The 16,862-nt window shown below is 37.7% G+C and overlaps 2 protein-coding genes across 4 annotated transcripts; one reads left to right on the plus strand and one right to left on the minus strand.

Annotated features, from left to right (window-relative positions):
* Positions 1-1,181: 1,181 nt before the first annotated feature.
* On the minus strand, positions 1,182-10,983 carry LOC105048600 (uncharacterized). Of its 3 annotated transcripts, XM_010927948.4 has the most exons (7): positions 10,514-10,982; positions 9,277-9,928; positions 8,758-9,189; positions 3,132-3,326; positions 2,895-3,046; positions 1,478-1,977; positions 1,182-1,394 (listed from the first exon to the last, which is right to left on the minus strand). In XM_010927948.4, exons 2-6 carry the CDS (start codon positions 9,881-9,883, stop codon positions 1,513-1,515), a joined length of 1,851 nt encoding a protein of 616 aa, XP_010926250.1. In that variant the 5' UTR covers positions 9,884-9,928; positions 10,514-10,982; the 3' UTR covers positions 1,182-1,394; positions 1,478-1,512. The 3 variants fall into 3 exon arrangements, with proteins under 3 accessions (XP_010926250.1, XP_073117402.1, XP_010926248.1); XM_073261301.1 differs by having other exon boundaries at positions 8,758-9,892; positions 10,514-10,983; XM_010927946.4 differs by having other exon boundaries at positions 8,758-9,928.
* A 2,090-nt stretch (positions 10,984-13,073) lies between these two features.
* LOC105048601 (uncharacterized) lies at positions 13,074-14,007 on the plus strand. The gene has a single exon (XM_010927949.4). The coding sequence runs from the start codon at positions 13,221-13,223 to the stop codon at positions 13,740-13,742; it is 522 nt and encodes a 173-aa protein (XP_010926251.1). The 5' UTR covers positions 13,074-13,220; the 3' UTR covers positions 13,743-14,007.
* The last annotated feature ends 2,855 nt before the right edge of the window (positions 14,008-16,862 follow it).

Below are 16,862 nucleotides of genomic sequence, written 5' to 3' on the forward strand. Positions count from 1 at the left end.
CTAGACCGTGCCGAAGTAGACCAGCGCAAAACTCGGACACATGCACGGTGGATAACACACAATCGAGAATTCATGAAAGACAAGGGTTAACGTGACGTGTTATCCACCATGGGATTTGGCTGGTCTACCTGGACCACGCCCAGGCAATAATTTCTCCTGAATCTGAGCGAAGATTCACTCAGGTGTAGCCAAATCAAGCCCTGCCGGCTGTCATCCCATCCAATGGAGCTTGAACACCTTCCGGTATGTGCCTCAGGCGAGGCATTTGCAATCCCTCCTAGACGCAGTAGAGGCACCGTTTTATTTTTGGTACAACAGCAGAGGCACGGTTTTGTCAAAACACAGTTGGTTCAGATGCACTGTTGTCCAGCATAGTAGGGGTGGTGCAAGTGGGCGTGGCTTGAGATGGTGAGAACCCAAAAGCGATGGCCATGCACGATCAGAAACACAAGCGTGCACGTACCGCAGAGCAGTTGCAGTGGCCTATTTTTTACATATTTCAAAGATTAAAGACCTTTTGGATCATCGCATAAGTTACGCTTGGAAAGAACAGACGATCAAGAGAGGAGCATAAACAGAGAGGAGGGCAATAATTCCGATCACTAGGGCAAGTCATCTTTCAAAAGGGAAATAATAAATTCCCAATTTTCCATGCCGGTCAGATCCATCTTGGATGGGGCAATTTATCTGGGCACCCAAACGGACCCTAAGACCTGCAATCGCATTGGAAACATTGAGCTATATAATACCACCTTAACATGGCTGGCTTGCCCCCAAAACATAAAATAAATAGGATCTAACAATCAGCCTACCATCAATAAGCTTAGCAAACTCCATAGGCACAAATTCAAAACAGGATTGCTGCAACCGATATCGATGACTAAATCTATGGTTAGCCCTTGCTTCAGTAACTCAGGGTCATGATCCACCTACTGTTTTTGTTAACTCGCCCATTTATGCTCTACATTGGATCAGAATTACCAATTAAGTAATTTACAGCCACAGTTTATGCTGCATCAACTTCGTCCATTCCCTGCTAGTTCTTAAGATAGTCAAGGTAAAGGATTAAGTCTACCACAAGGATACCTTTAGTGCCGCAGCTGCTGTAACAAAGGAGAACTACACTAGCAGTAAGAAGCGGCTTGGGTCCAAGAGACAACACTGTATAAGAAAACCGAGCATCAAATAAAATGGCTCATGCTGGGCTAACCAGCAAGGTGACCTTCCATTATGGAGTTCAAGGACAACCATTTTGTATCACAAACTGTTCAGACAGTCAATCTAGAACCTATATTTGCTAAACATAGAAGAAAAGTTCGCCTGCTGATAAGATAGTCCTCAGGCCAACAAGAGAATGATTAGTCTGGACCCAAGCTCACCAAGATGCCTGATCTCTGCAAAAAATGACCCAAAACAATGTCCTGCTTAGAATTCGAAGACATCATGACAAGCGACAAGAGGTAGTTCATACGCATACCAACTAATATAGGAATCAAACATGAAGAGGAATTGCTACTCTCTGATGCTTTTGCCCTGTGCTGCAAGTTTAGCTGCCACCTGTTCTTCAGACAAGGGTAGATAGTAGATCCTTGGGTTGGCTTTTGTTTTCTTGAAGAGATCATCAAGTGTCACAACAGGTGGTTCGGGTTTCTTTGGCGGAGGTGGTGGAGGAAGCCGTTCCCTGACAGGGGGATCAGATAGAGGTGGTGGTGGAGGGAGGGGTGGTGGGGGAGGAAGCTGCTGCCTAAGGGCATTTTGACGAGGCGGTTGGGATGCCTGGGGTTGCTGGAAGGGAGATGCCTTTGGCGTCGTGGGGCTAGGACTGATGGGACCAGGTGATTGTGGTGGGGCCTCAACATGCATCTTTACTTCTTGAGGGTCAACAAACTCGGCAACTAGAAGTTTACCACCATTAGGCGGCCACTGGAGATTGTAGACAGCGTTTCGAGTTGCTACAGCTTCCTCAACAGATGAATACTGCAAACAATAACCAAATTTTATGTCACTTGAGAAATAAAAACTCATAAGATTGAAGCATTCCATGATCCAATCCATGAACGACAAAACGAAAATAATAATCCCATCAGTTTGAATCTTTTCCCTGATTCGACCACTTTATCAACATACAGTATTATGCTGCAAATCAATTAAATACTTAATTTTTAAAAATCACTAGGTGCTGATGCAAAAGAAAATACAAACAAGCAATAAATCCAGATTATCCTATGTTCTGTTTTAGTGATTACATTGAAAGATACATCTTAGAATGACTTTTTTGATTCACCTCAATTCATTTGTTTAAGAAAACGTTTCAGTTCTGAATCCTTGAATGTAGCAAAAACTTGTAAAGCACATCACTTTCCACGTGTTGAAAAATGTGTTATAAGCTACATCAGATGAGAACCTTACAACAACCCTCCCTGAAACCCCCCCATCAAGGATGTAATATTGGACGCAGGGAGGTGGAGATGGCAGGAAACACGACCACCATTACACCAAGGATGACTAAAGTTTTCCCTTTTTGCCATCATTAAACTTCTAGAGTTTCAAAAAGGATTAAAATTTTCAGAAAGATCTGACGTCGCATATTTGCAGATCTGCAATTATCAAAAATGTGCAACCAAATGGTCACATAGCAAACTCAAATGTGCACAAATGATATATATTTCAACAAAAGGAACATCCATGTTGAATATTCATTACGCTATCCCCAGATAAATGGATTGCAGCTTGTATGTTGGCTCTTAATCATATGTGCCATGCAGGTGTGAATGAAATATCTTTCTCATGCCACTATGCTGGAGCAATATTCAGTAACAGACCATTTTGCCCAAGCAAGTCAAAGAATGTAAATTAAAAGGAAAAGAGGGTAAAAAGAGTCCAGAAAAACATACAGTTACATAGCAGTGCGTCTTGATTTGGTCCATCCAGAAACTGCAGACGGTTCCAGTTTTTGCAAGCAGCTCCTGAACAGCTTTCAGAGTGAAGGGACGCAAAAAACGATCTATTCTCAGGGAAGTTGTGGCAGGTTTCTGTGATGGTGGCACTGCAACATAAACACGAAAATTAGTCCTTCCAGCTGCATATAATCATCTAAAACCCAAAAGGATCTAAAATTCTTGATATATTACCAATACGCTCCTTCGGGGAATCTCCACTGAGTGTTGAGTCAGACCTGCTGAATGTACGCTTAGTAGGTTGAACTGCATCCTTGTGTGCACTTGAAGTGCTGAGATTAGATGTTTGCCGTTCTGGAACTTTGATGTTCTCTGAATTCCACCGACGTTGCCGCTTTATTGGCTCATTGCTCCCAACAGCTTCAGCATCTATCCAGATAGATTAATAAAGAAGACTGAGAATTCCATAGTTTGCTTGATCCAATAAAACGGGAAACTATAACACTTAGGACTACAGTACCTTGAAATCTCACCATGCAACTACTTGAGAAAAAAAGTGCATTAACAGAAGTGTATCAAAGAATGAGATAAAAGATTTATTATTATCTTTGTACATACAATTTATGCGAGCTTATCAACAAAAGGGATTAATTATAAAAGATTCAGTGGAGTTGCAAACCACAGTACTATGGGCAAATGTAACTGACCATACATATTTTTGAAATTAAGATAAAAGAGAGAAAGCAAAATCATTACTACTGGAAACAATTTGACAATTATTACTACATGAATCAGCAAAAAAAAACCTAATTCTGTCACTTTAGTGCTCCACATTCAAGGCCGGTCAGCAAGAACAAGTTCAGTTTATCAAGATAAGAATGCGAGTCATCGGATACGTAGTTACCATACATATTACTCTAACATCTCTTGCTACACTTACGTTTACTAGATTGCATATACAACTACAGGGCCTTCATGATTGTATTCTGGAGGTAGCCAGATCAGTGCAAAGGTGAGGTCTATCTTGCTATTAATTCTACTGTCACACTTTGTTTTGAAATTTACAGATCAAGTAAATACATTAAGAAGAATGGATATCAAGAGTACAGCAAAAGTTAAATGTTATGAAATCTACTAAATTGTGTAGACATTAATTCCAAAGTCCCAAAGGGCAACATCTGCCCATATCATCATCAATAATTAACATATGAAAAATTCATCTTAAAAAACATAGAATCATCCTACATCATTCACATGCATCTGAGGTTCACTGCCAGTTCAAATACAAAATATCACAACTGCCGACAAATTATCCCATTATCTAAATCATTGCATCTCTTAATAACCTCTTGTCACGTGAATTTTGCTACTCATGTAACTTGGTGTTTTAAGTCCCCATTTTGGCCCTGGCGAAGGCATTTGCCTCCACAGAAACAATATTATCTAATTATCATCTAAGTGCATGAAGAAAAACAAGTAGAAATCAATCTTTTTTCAACCACTCAATTACAGGGAAGAATTCAATTTATTGACAGCTAAATTCAAGGGAATGGAAGAACAGACAGTAATCCAGATATACCGGACAAAATCATAGAGAATCCTAGGATGTGTTTGGTGTTGCTCAAAAGAAGTGCTTTCGTAACTTCTAAAGCAAAAATTCCTTAAAAGAAAAAGGTGTTCAGTAATAGTGTCAAGAAGTGCTTCTTCAATAAGAGAAAAGTTGCAGAAGTGCTTTTAGAAGAAGCTCGAAAACCTAGCTTCTGGCTTCTTCTATAAACTTTAAGAAAAGCAGAAGAAACACTAAACATGCCCTTAATATGATATAATTTATGGTTAGGTCAATTTATTAGCTTATGGAGATCCAGCTGTATAAGGCTTGTACGAAAGTATCTTTACCCACCCTCAGAAAAACTACAAAGCAATTGAGAACAAGCTGCTCATAATGCAAAAACAAACATGAAATCCATTCTGACCACTAACTGTTAGCTATCTCACATTGGTGGGTGACTCCTAAAAGCAATCGGACACTGACCTGGTTCACAGCAAAGCCACCAAGTGTTGCTAGAAGGAGTTAAATAATAGCTCCAATGGACTCATCAAATGCTACTTAACCATCAGTTTTTTATTGAGTGACGACAAGGCATAACACCAGTAATGACAAAGCATGTCATAGTATGAACAAGTTATAGTTATTGTGTGCAACATTCCATGGACTTGAGAGGAAGCTTTACCTAGATTCCATAGAAGATGTGATCCATCTAGAAAATAAAAAACTACACTGATTTAGAAGGGCTTTGTGTGAATAAATGGTTATGGGGAAGGGTGGTTTCCTGTCAAAAAGCCATTTGAAGAAATTTACAATAAGCAGTTTCCATTTCTATGGTTTCCAAAGTTAAGCAGATAGATGCCTAACAAGGGACAGGGCATTTTTGTGTTATAATTTAATAAGAAATTCTGGAGAATGGAATAACAGAAAGATAGAGCAGTTTGAGAGAAATTCCAGCTACTGAGGATAAAAAAGGCACAAACTTATTCAGATGAAAATAGTAGAGCACATGGCAGTTGCATCATATATATCTAGAGTTGGAATATAACTAAAATCAAAACTTTGGTTTAAATTTCTAAAATACCAAAAAGCAATGATGGGTCATTGACATTAACTAGGTGTTGTATCTGCAAGTATTTATACCTAAATAGTTAGGGTGCATTTGGTTCGTGATTGGAATCGAAATTGGAATCAGAATGGATTGGAATGGGAATCGGAATCGGAATCGGAATAGCTATATCCTCCGATGACTGTAATCGAAACTGGAATGGGACTTGAATATTAGGGGGAAGTAGGGATTGGATTTTAGAAGATTGGGACATTCCCAGTCCCCCTAGGAATCGAAGTGGGAATGCAACTCTCCCCAACCAAACGGCTGAAATAGGAGTCACTCATTCCCACTCCCATTCTAGAGGCCAACTACCCCCAACCAAGCATACCCTTATAGTAAATGCAGGTCTCCCTCCCTTTCTCTCAGAATCAAAAAAAAAAAAAAAAAATGTGTCATTGACATATGAGGCTCCTGATAACCAATGGGTATAAGGCAGTGTTCTTAACATAAAACCTCTTGTCATATTTGTCAGCACAATGACATTCATTCTAACTTGAGTTCAAGTCATAGCAAATATATTTGTCATAAAATCTCTAGTCATATTTATCAGCTCATTGACATGCCTCCTAACATGAATGAAAGTAAGAGCAACCATAACAACAATATTCACACTTTAGAGACAGAAACAGGCCTCCAAAAAAAGCTCCAAGGAGCCACACTTTCATAAACCCTGTAATGATGTTTTGCCTTCAACTTCAGTCACTCATGCATTATCACTCGAATGTTCTCATTCTACAGAGGAACTTGAAATCAAATTTTATTTTGAGAAAACAGGCACATTGTAAATCACAAAATGCAGTTTGTTTATTTATACAAAGTCCATTGCAAGTTTAACCCACCTAAAAAGATACAGTCACCTCGAACATGAACAAGAAGCTTTGTTTATTGATACAATGCAGACAAATAGGAAAGCATGATTACAAATGAATGACAGATTTTCTGATTCTATAATTGGAATGCAATGAATCCCCAAAAGATGTTTGATTTTCTCATCAACATATCCAAAGTCCATCCAGCATCCCTTAGAGTAGATATAATCCAACATTGACCTCCTAGCTACATTAGAATAATCAAACAATTAGCCGCAATCAGTTCGCTGCTTCCGGCAATTTACCTATAAATTTCTAGATCCTAACCTTAAGAAAAGATGTCATTAATATATCAGTGATGATGTTAATTGGAAATAAAATAATGATTAGGGCACTCAACATATTCCACTTGATGAAAGAAAAGGATAGCCAACATCAGAATTAGCAAGTGCCACCACATTTCTGATATTGGCAACCAGCAAAAATAAATTTAAGTAAAAGGTTTGCAATGAAGAAAAGAAATCTCCTCTCTTTCCATATGAGAGGAAATAATGCACCAAACATTAAAACACTCAAGAACTAAGAATTTAAAGAATGTCACCAGAACAAGTTAAAGAAACCAGTAACCTCCTAGAGTGCATTACAGAGTCCATTCCACATCTAACCAGCTTCTCTTCTGGCATAACCAAAGCTATGTATAGTTTGTTAACTAAACCTAACATCTCCACATATGATCAGCAAGGCTTTAGAGAGATGTATCAGTTTCTAACACGGGTGACCACATTAACAGAACAGGTGCAAAAGATGCTTTATGTATATTCAACAGACATATGAATACTCATACGGTCTAGTTGTCAGTGAACATAATGGAAGGAGATAAGTACAAGAATTGGTGGTATATGATGGAGGGTAAAATAATCCTTCAGCACCAATTTAAAAACTGGGCAATCCTTAAAGAACCACCTGGGTCATTGATAGGGATTTTAATGGAGGCCAACAACCCACTAATCTGATCTGAAATCAATCCAAAACGTAGGGTTTGGGTTTTTTTTTTTAAAAAAAAAAAAACCTAATAAGATACTGGATTGGATTTGGATTCTAAAATTACACCCTAAGTCTTATTGGGTGTCAGGTTTGGGTTTAGGTAGATCCATAGCCAAAAACCCAACACTGACCATATTATATGCATACATATACAACCATGTATATGCATACTCGCAAGCATAAATAAACAAATAAGCACACAATATACGTATATCTGTGTATCTATCAAATTTTCTTTTTTAATCATAAAAGAAAAAAAAAAAGGTAAAGAGAAGTAAAACCATAACCCATCTTGTTCCACAAAATTCTTATGCACGTCATTTATTGTAGTCCTTTTATAATGTATTTCTTTGTGATTTAATATTTATATTGAGCTTGATTATTGCAGGATTTTTTTCGTCCAATGAAGATGTCCAAATAGTTTTATGGTATTGTTAAGAAAAATAAAGTAATAGAACTATATACAGATAAATAGAATAGATAAGGAGGAGAGCCACTTAAGATGGAGTCCCTTTACGGAGAACTAAACACTTACAAGATAGGGGCAAGTCTCAGATCACATTGAAAGATCAAATATGAAGTGGGAGAGAGCAAAGAAAAGCCTGGACAGTAAGATGCTTATTCATTTTGTTGCTGGAGTTTCAGCTCAAACAGTGTCTGAAGAAAAGCTGGTTCTAAAAAGAGTTATACACTTCTACACCTTTAAGATCTGAAAATGTATGTTGACAACAAGCATATATTCAAATAAAATAATTAATTAATTCAACTCACATTCCAAAGGTGTTAATAGACATGGGCTTATAAAATATGGTTAGAGATGATGAGGGCATTTCCTATAACCATGCAGGTGAGAAAAAGAAGGTAGCTAATAAAAGGGAGATTCAAGGATTGAATCAGGATAGTTGTTCCCTGGAGAGTTGCTCCACAAGTCTAGTCAGCTAACAATATCTTATATAGCATAATATGTATGTGCATAGGCAGACATCACAGGACGTGCTTAGATTGCTAAATTGATGTTTTTGAGTGGAGCAGAGGAGGCCTTTTATTTCAGAAATTAAGTTTAAAACTAATATGTAATATTCACTTTTCTACATCACTTTTGCATGTCATTTAGCAAGACAATAAGAAAATAAAGAAGTTTCTTTGATGCAAAAATTGCAGTACACTAGTTACGACTCTATGGTCGAATATAAGCAATATGGTATCACAATATCAAAAGAACAGTACATAATACCATACAAAAGAAAAAAGAGAATCTGCCTATAAAAGGTAAATGACAGACAACCAATGATAAAATCTAGAACTTAAGATTGACGAGAATCACATGCATGTAAGCAAACTCACGAGTACCTTCAAGTTTTCTCTTCTCGAGAGCTGTAGGCCCCAACTCCTCCTCATCAACAGTATCCTTCTTTTCAAGAGCAGACCCACCCCCCACAGCATCAACACTGGTCTCCTTTTCTTCAGCATGCATTTTGCTGGCCTCAGTTTTTTCTCCCAGTTCATCAGACTTAATATTGGACTCAATATGTTTACTTTCCAAGACATCCTCCTCCATCGATTCATCACCAGAACTCCTATCTAAATTTAATTTTTCTGGAGAACCTCCATCTGCACTATCTTCTTTCTTGCTAAGTTCCATATGTGTAGCATATTTGGCATTGGTTTCTTCCAAAGAGACCTGGTTCTTAACCAGCTCTTTGTCATCATCCAAGGGGTGCAAATCACCACCAATGGGAGGATCATTGCTGGATGATGTTTGCACCATCTCCGGTTTAACAACTTCTAAATGAAAATTGTCAGCATTCAAATTATCCTTTAGTTCATTTTTTTCAATAATTGACACAGAATCAATAGAAATTGACTCACACTTTACTTGGGACCCTAAATCTGGGCTGACCTCAGATACCTGATTGTTCGGTTCTGAAGGGCTGAGCTTGACATCGTCCATGGTAGGCTTTGAATCCTCGTGCTTTTCGTCATGTCTCAACTCTTGACCACTTGAATCGTTATTAAGAGTCACTATTTTGCTTTCATCCACACTGTCTTCCATGGAAGCTGCATTAAATGATGATTCCCCAGCTGCTGCATCTGATCCCATAACAGGCAATGGATCCCCATCTTGAACTTTGACACTTTGATTGACATCCAGAGGGCCACAATCCATGTCAGCCATAGTGGCATCATTGTCAGTTTTCTCAACTTGATCTACGACAAATTCAGTATGAGCTTCCGCTGGCAGATCTGCTTCCTCTTGATCACCATTGTCCTTAGGATCTGGAGCAGGATCAAGGCCATTATCCACTTCTTCATTAGTCGATTCATTCTCATTTCGAACTGCTTCATCTAACCGCTTCACCAGGTCCTCCTTCAGACCCTTAACAGGCAACTTCCTTCTACGAAGCTCTTCTTTTAATTCAGTAACCTTCCATTGATCAATGGGTTTGTTGTTGAGAACCGGATACGGTGACGACATCCTTTGTAGCTGCTTAAAACCAAACTGAGGTTTATCTTCACAATCCTAATCATCCAAGTAAAATGTTTCACATACTGTAAGTGAACTATACCAATAGCTCAAGCAAATCTAAATACCAACAAATTAATAGTTTATCAAAGCCGCCCATGACGTTCATCATTTGCATTCGTTGATATTGCACAGGAGTTCTAAAACTATAAAAAGCAACTCTTATTTTTTAAAAAATAAGGACAGAAACGAGGTAGGGGGATAATCCCTTCGTGGAACTATCTAATAATTTTATAAAGCATCACCCAAAGAACTTGAAAGCAAATAACATGATAAACTTGAAACACGAGACCAACTAAGTTTATCCATAATGAGTGTTTTGAAATGAAAAGGGAATTTTGCACACAACACAAGTGACACAAATCCTGCAATAAATAGCCCGAAGCCCTAGACAGCTCGAAGCAAGATAAAAGAAGGATCCAGGCTATTAAATGCGATAGAAAACTCAAAGCATCATCCATATATGGTTGGTTCAATACAAGCCCTAGTTCTCAAAACAAAAATGGCCTGGAAAGAACCCAAAACCCTAACACAGGATCTGGAATCGATGAATCTGAAAGATTACCGGTCAAGAGAACTTACCGAACAGCCGGCTTTCCGGAAGGGCGCGGGCGGGAGATTAGGAGCTCAGTGGGAGAGCCGGACAAGAAACCCTAATTCCAGAACAGAAAAGAGGCATTAGATAGAAACCAGTCAAAACACAGTTCGAGCAAAAGCTCGGAAGGTTCGATCTTTAGCACCGATCAGAGCCAAACCCTCGGAGTCCATCCATTTCACCCTGAAAATACCCCAAAAAAAAATTCCAAAAAACGAAAAGAAAAGAAAAACGGAGAAGAACAGGCGAAGAGGGAGAAGGACAGGGGAGCTCCAACAGATCTTTTGAGAAAGGGGTCAAGAAAGAAGGGGGGATGGCCTCCTTTTTTTCTAGGGTTTCGCTTTCGGGCGCTTCGGTCCTTCCTCTCGGGCCAGCGCTTCGAATGGCTTTCGAGAGAGAGGGATGGAGTTTTTTTATGGGGTCAAGGCTTTGGGATGGGTCGGGACACAAGATGTAAGGACGGTATTTTGTTTGGAGAGCCCTGTACATTTAATGTTTTGGGGTAGTCGGAATACACGGGCGCTGCGGAATCGACGAGCCGTTGGCGATGGAATGGTCGGTTCTGGGTTTTATTTGCGAGAAAATTTGTTCGAGGCTCAATAGCGGTACATAATAAAGGTTCGTGATTTGCAGCTGCGTCCAATTGCATAGTGTACCGACTCCACTTTATCGCTTAGTTATTTAAAAATTTTTTAAAATTTTTATTTTTATCTTAAATTTTAATTTATTATAATTAAATTATTAAATTTTTAAAATATTATAATTTTTTTCTTGATTACTATTCCTGTCGAAAGATCGTGATAGAAATGATGATGTGTCATTAAATGACACTCAATGAAAGCTATCGTAGAACGCTAAGTTTTTTTTTTATTTTTTTAATTAAAATTTATCTACTTCGTCTAAATAGGGTTTTTTTTCTAGCTAAAATTTTTATTTTTTATTTTTTTTATTTTCATCCATCATTATCTTCTTTAAAATCTGCACCATTTGCACTTTCTCTTTTAGTTTTTTAGGAAGGAGTCCAGGACATTAGCAAACACAACTTAGATGATAGTCATGATGGAGGTTTTGGAGTTGATGATAGTAAATATAAAGGTACCGATGATGATATAAAAAGTAGTGAGATTTTAAAGGAGATAGTGGTAAAGGGGAAAAAATGAACTGGGAAGTAGAAATCCTAACTATACGGAGAGGATGAGAAAAAAAGAGTTTACAAAGATTCCACATAAGATATCTCATGCCATATCAGTTTCTACTATATATCACGTGACAGTATGTGATCATTTTCATCACAGACTCATGGACATTAGACGGAAATAGCAGCTAGAGAAAAATTACAATATTCTAAAAATGTGATGATCTAATTGCAACAAATCGAAGTTTCGGATAAAAATAAAAATTTTTAAAAAATTTAAAATTTTTAACATAATTAAGTCTTATCACACTGCATTATATTAGGGTGATTCAAATAATATATTTTTTAAAATAAAATAATTATATATATATATGTATTCAAGCAATAATGTATATGGACAACATGGGATAGGTATCCTCACAAGGTGGTTCTAATACAGGTTGAGGAATATCACCATGAAAGGGCAAAATTATTTGTCCAAATATACAATAGATATAAATTAAAATAGCCTCTCGGAATGGACTTTCCATTGAAGTTGCATTTAGAGATTTTTTTTCATATTTTTTCTTCATAAATTCTCATTTATACTTATTTATTTATTTTTTAGAGAATTAGAGATAAATTTCTAGCTCTACTTTCAATTTAAAAGTAACTCCCCAGATAAGTTTTATGTAAAAATAGCTATTCATTTCAAACATAAATTAAAAACAACTATCTAATTTTGGCTGAAATTATTCTTATACCCCTATATCCTTATACTTGTAGAATTACATTATTATAGTCCAGTCTTCCTTTACAATAAGACAGTATTACATTATATTAGTGCAGTATTTCTTTATAATAATATAGTATTACTTTATTGTATTATATTAGTGCAGTATTTCTTTACAATAAAATAATATTACATTATATTAGTGTGGTATTCTTTTATAATAATGTAGTATTGCTTTATTGTATTATATTAGTACGGTATTCCTTTATAATAAGGTAGTATTATATTATCATAGTGTAATATTATTTTATAAAAATATAATATTATTTTATAATAATATAATATAATTTTATAATAATATAATATTATTTTATAATAGTGTAGTATTATTTTATAATAATACAGTATTATTTTATACTAGTACAGTGTTGCTTTATAACTATAAGAATAATTAGATTATTTCATTTTATTTAGATAATTATTTTTAAATTATATTTTAAATAAAAAATTATTTAAAATTTAAATAAAAATTTATTTTTAAATTTAAATTTAATCGAATATTTTTCGTTAATTTACTCTCTCTCTCTCTCTCTCTCTTTCCTAAAGAATCGATGCCAGGACAACCAACATTATAACGGCACTAATTTCAGGCAGTTGCAGCTACAAGTTAGCCTACTCTATTCCCGCGGGACATTATACTCGGAATCGTTTCCCTGATCGCCCTCTGGACCTCTGGAGACCGAAGAAACCCTAACTCTTATGCGGGCTCTCTCCCTCGCTGGCCTTGATCTCTCTTTCCATGGCGGAAAACCGGAGACCTTGATAATCCAATATTGAAATTCCCAAAATGTCCCTCCTAACCACCAAAATATCTCCCGGTCCCTTCCTCCGCCTCCTCCTTCCCTCCGCCGCCCGGCCGCTCTCCTCCGCCGCCCCCGCAAGCGGCGGCGCCTCTGCCGAGGCCCGGACCCAGAAGCTGGAGCGCATCGCCGACGAGCTCCTCTCCCTCACCAAGGCCGAGCGCGACGACTACTCCATCCTTTTCCGCCTCAGACTGGGGCTCCAACAGTGGATCCCTGCCGGCGGTGTGCCCACCCCGGGGGCGGGGGCCAGGCTGGCGGCGGAGGCCATGAACCCCGCAGAGGTGAAGGAGAAGACGGCGTTCGACATCAAGTTGGAGAAGTTCGATACCGCGGCCAAGATCAAGGTCATCAAGGAGGTCCGGACCTTCACGGATCTTGGCCTCAAGGAGGCCAAGGAGTTGGTGGAAAAGACCCCTGTGGTGCTCAAGAAGGGGGTCACTAAGGAGGAGGCCGAGGCCATCGCCGCCAAGCTCAAGGAGGTCGGCGCCACCGTCGTATTGGAGTGAAAATGAGAGTAGAAATCTCGTTTTTTTAACTTTTTCCCCCGAGTTTACCTTTGTTCAGTATCAGAAATTGGTAGGCCGGTATGATTACTGGGTGTTTTGAATACCTTTTTCTCCTGGAATTCCAAAATCTCTTCTTTAATATAAAACTTCGAGAAAATGGGTATGCACAATGGAGTTAATGCGCATTAAGGCATCGACACTGATGTGTGCAAGATTTTGTATGAACAATGTTGAAAATGGATTCAATCCTCTATGGAATTACTGATATGATCGGTTCATTAATGTTTGGATGAATTCTTTTTGTTAGGAAGCGGTATGCTTTCTGGGTTTATGATATCTGTGTAGAAATTTGATGTCTTCAAATCATGCTTTGATTTAATAAGGTGATTGGTACAAAGTAGTAGGGAATGTCCTTTACTTGCAGAAAAATAGGATATACTTAAGGTTGTTGAAATCAATTTGTGACTTGTTTTTTTGATGGTTAATGGTAGTTAATGGCCAAGTACAGTCTTTTGGGAATTGTTGCTATCAGCTCATAATTTGATTGTGTCATTGATGAGGCGGTTTTTTATTGTACACTGTTTGCCATTCAGTTAGCACTGTGGATACCTGATATAATATATCTCAGATTATTGTGTTTGGAAAATGTTGTTTCCCCTTTTGAAAATGTCGTTTCAAGATCTCTCACAGACAATAATAAGTTTGCCTCTCTCCTTGCATGTTCACCATGTCACCTATTGTCATTAAGTTCAATTTCTGTCAGGTTGTTGTGGTGATTTCTCACACGGCTGTTCCTTCGTACTTTTAACCATAATTTATGGTTATACTATGCTGCTAGTTCTTGTGGAAGATTGACATGTTAATGGTTTGTAAAATTAACATGCTCTTACAGATGTTCAACTTTTATTACTTGTTCTTTTATAGAAATTGAGTTCCTACAAGCAGGAGTTAAGTTGTGTCTCAATGAGATTTATCAATTTCCTCAGAGTAGGTGGCGAAGCATGCCTTTGCTCATGGAGCATCTATGAACATATGTTACCATGACAACTCAACCCATTTGGCCATTTCAGAGCTTCCCCAGTGATGCTTGCTCAATTTTGTCTGTATAGATGAAAATGTAGTTCTCATTCTTGGACTGAAATTTCTGACACCAGCTCGAGACTGAAATGCCTATCAAAGATTTACAATTTTTGCATGTAAGTTTAACCAGATACCTTGAAGAGAATTCATTTATAGGGAATAACTAGATATCAGTGATGTGCCTGATCTGTACAATTGCCATTTTCTACAGTAGTTTGCCCTTTTGACTGTGACACCAGTTCCACTTTGCTGGAGTGAAATGCATTGGCATCTTCAAGTGAAAACATGTTTTTACGTGGAGGAATGTTACCGAATTCTTGATGTTGAAACTCAGATATTTGGTTTCCAAGCCTTGTTACCTAATAAGGGTGGTGGGTGTCTTTATACCTTTTTTTGCATCAGGCCTCATGATGGTAAAAACTTGGTTTTGTCTGGTAGTTTGTCTTTTGCCATTGTACACATTTTTGTCTGTGTTAACCATCTTTTCTAACTATTTGATTTACTTTGCATTTTCATGATACAGTATCTGATGAGGTTCTTGGATGAACAGCCCATGCTTCATAAAAGTCCTGCCACTTTCAACAGATTTTCTTTCATTCTGATCATTATCAAGGGCTATTCTAGCCTAAATTGCTGTTTTCAGATATAACAGAACTCATGCTAGCGGTTGCTCAAATATCACTTTCTATGCGAAAATTGAGGATAGTTCTGGCTCTCTCTCCTTTTGTGTGTGTGTGTGTGTTTTCAATAATCTTCTCTAACTATTTAATTTACCTTGCATTGATCATGATACAGTATTTAGTATGGTTCTTCGATCAAGAGCCCATCCTTCATGAAAGTGCTGCCACTTTCAACAGATCATGTCCTTCATTCTGATCATTATTAAGGGGCTACAGTCTGCTAGCTTGCTGTTTTTAGATATAGTAAAACTCATGCTAGAGGTTTCTATAATATCACTTCCTATGCAAAAATTGAGAATAATTCTGTCTTTTTTTTTTTTATTTTGTGTGTGTGTTTAATTATCGTTTTCTGACTATTTAATATAGTTCTTTGATAAAGAGCCCATGCTTCATGAAAAGTCTGCCACTTTCAATAGGTTATATTTTTCATTCTGATCATCATGAAGGGCTTCTCTCAACTAGCTTCTGTTTGCAGACATAATAAAACACATGCTAGAGGTTGCTACAATATCACTATGTGAAAATTGAGAATAAGGCATTCATGCGTGTGCATTCATATTTTTGTTGTTCAGCAGGGGTTGGGGTTGGAGCAGCAATGATGAAAGCTTGATCATTAATCTTTGTGACAGAAAAGAGAATCAAAAACATGTCCAGTCTTCCAACTTCTAAGCTCGTTGAGATGTTCATGTAACTTTGTGCCTTTTTACCTGTCAACATAAGGGAAAAGGAAACCCTAAAATGTGAATGTTATCAGAAATATCATTCATTGAGGATTCATAAGCGGAATGATTCTTGAATTTCCCCCCCAAGAAGATCTGATCTCTTCTCCCAACTTCTCTTTTCAGCTGGTATAAAGGACTCTTGCAAGAGGGCATATGTTGGCTGAAATGAGAGATAACAATGATGGGTTTACCACTGACCCTAAACCAGATTACATATTCTCATTTATCTTACACTATAAAAGTGCGAAAGCATGACCTTCATAATGTGAGTTGAATTATGGACTGCGGACTGGAACAGTAGGAACAGCTCCAAGAGATACTTCCTTTTCCTACTTCTGTTTATTAGGTGGGGAATATGAAGCCAGAAAACCTACCAAGAATATCAGATTCAAGCTCCAGAGACCCAGAAATCAGATATACTTTCATCTAGTCTTTTGTTGGCAAGAGTGTCTGCAACCATAGGTGACATGGGACCAAGTGCAGGTCTTGGTTTTTGTATCACTTCAAGTATCAGGATCTGGCATGCAAGGCCTAGCTTGAGCAGCAGAGGATTATGGAGCCATGCAAACTATAGACTAGTCCAGGCAAATGGCCTGAGACGCAACTAGTCAACACGGTATGGTTACGCATAACCTTAT

The sequence above is a fragment of the Elaeis guineensis genome, chromosome 7 (genome assembly GCF_000442705.2).
Source record: "Elaeis guineensis isolate ETL-2024a chromosome 7, EG11, whole genome shotgun sequence".
In the NCBI taxonomy this organism is placed as follows: domain Eukaryota; kingdom Viridiplantae; phylum Streptophyta; class Magnoliopsida; order Arecales; family Arecaceae; genus Elaeis; species Elaeis guineensis.

Excerpts from the sequence above, each read along its gene's own strand:
- LOC105048601 (XM_010927949.4), top strand. The coding sequence starts at position 13,221 with ATGTCCCTCCTAACCACCAAAATATCTCCCGGTCCCTTCCTCCGCCTC.
- LOC105048600 (XM_073261301.1), bottom strand. The coding sequence starts at position 9,883 with ATGTCGTCACCGTATCCGGTTCTCAACAACAAACCCATTGATCAATGG. Across the intron at positions 3,327-8,757 it reads CGAGAAGAGAAAACTTGAAG|ATGCTGAAGCTGTTGGGAGC; the intron begins GTACTCGTGAGT and ends CTATCTGGATAG. Across the intron at positions 1,978-2,894 it reads AGACGCACTGCTATGTAACT|TATTCATCTGTTGAGGAAGC; the intron begins GTATGTTTTTCT and ends TATTGTTTGCAG.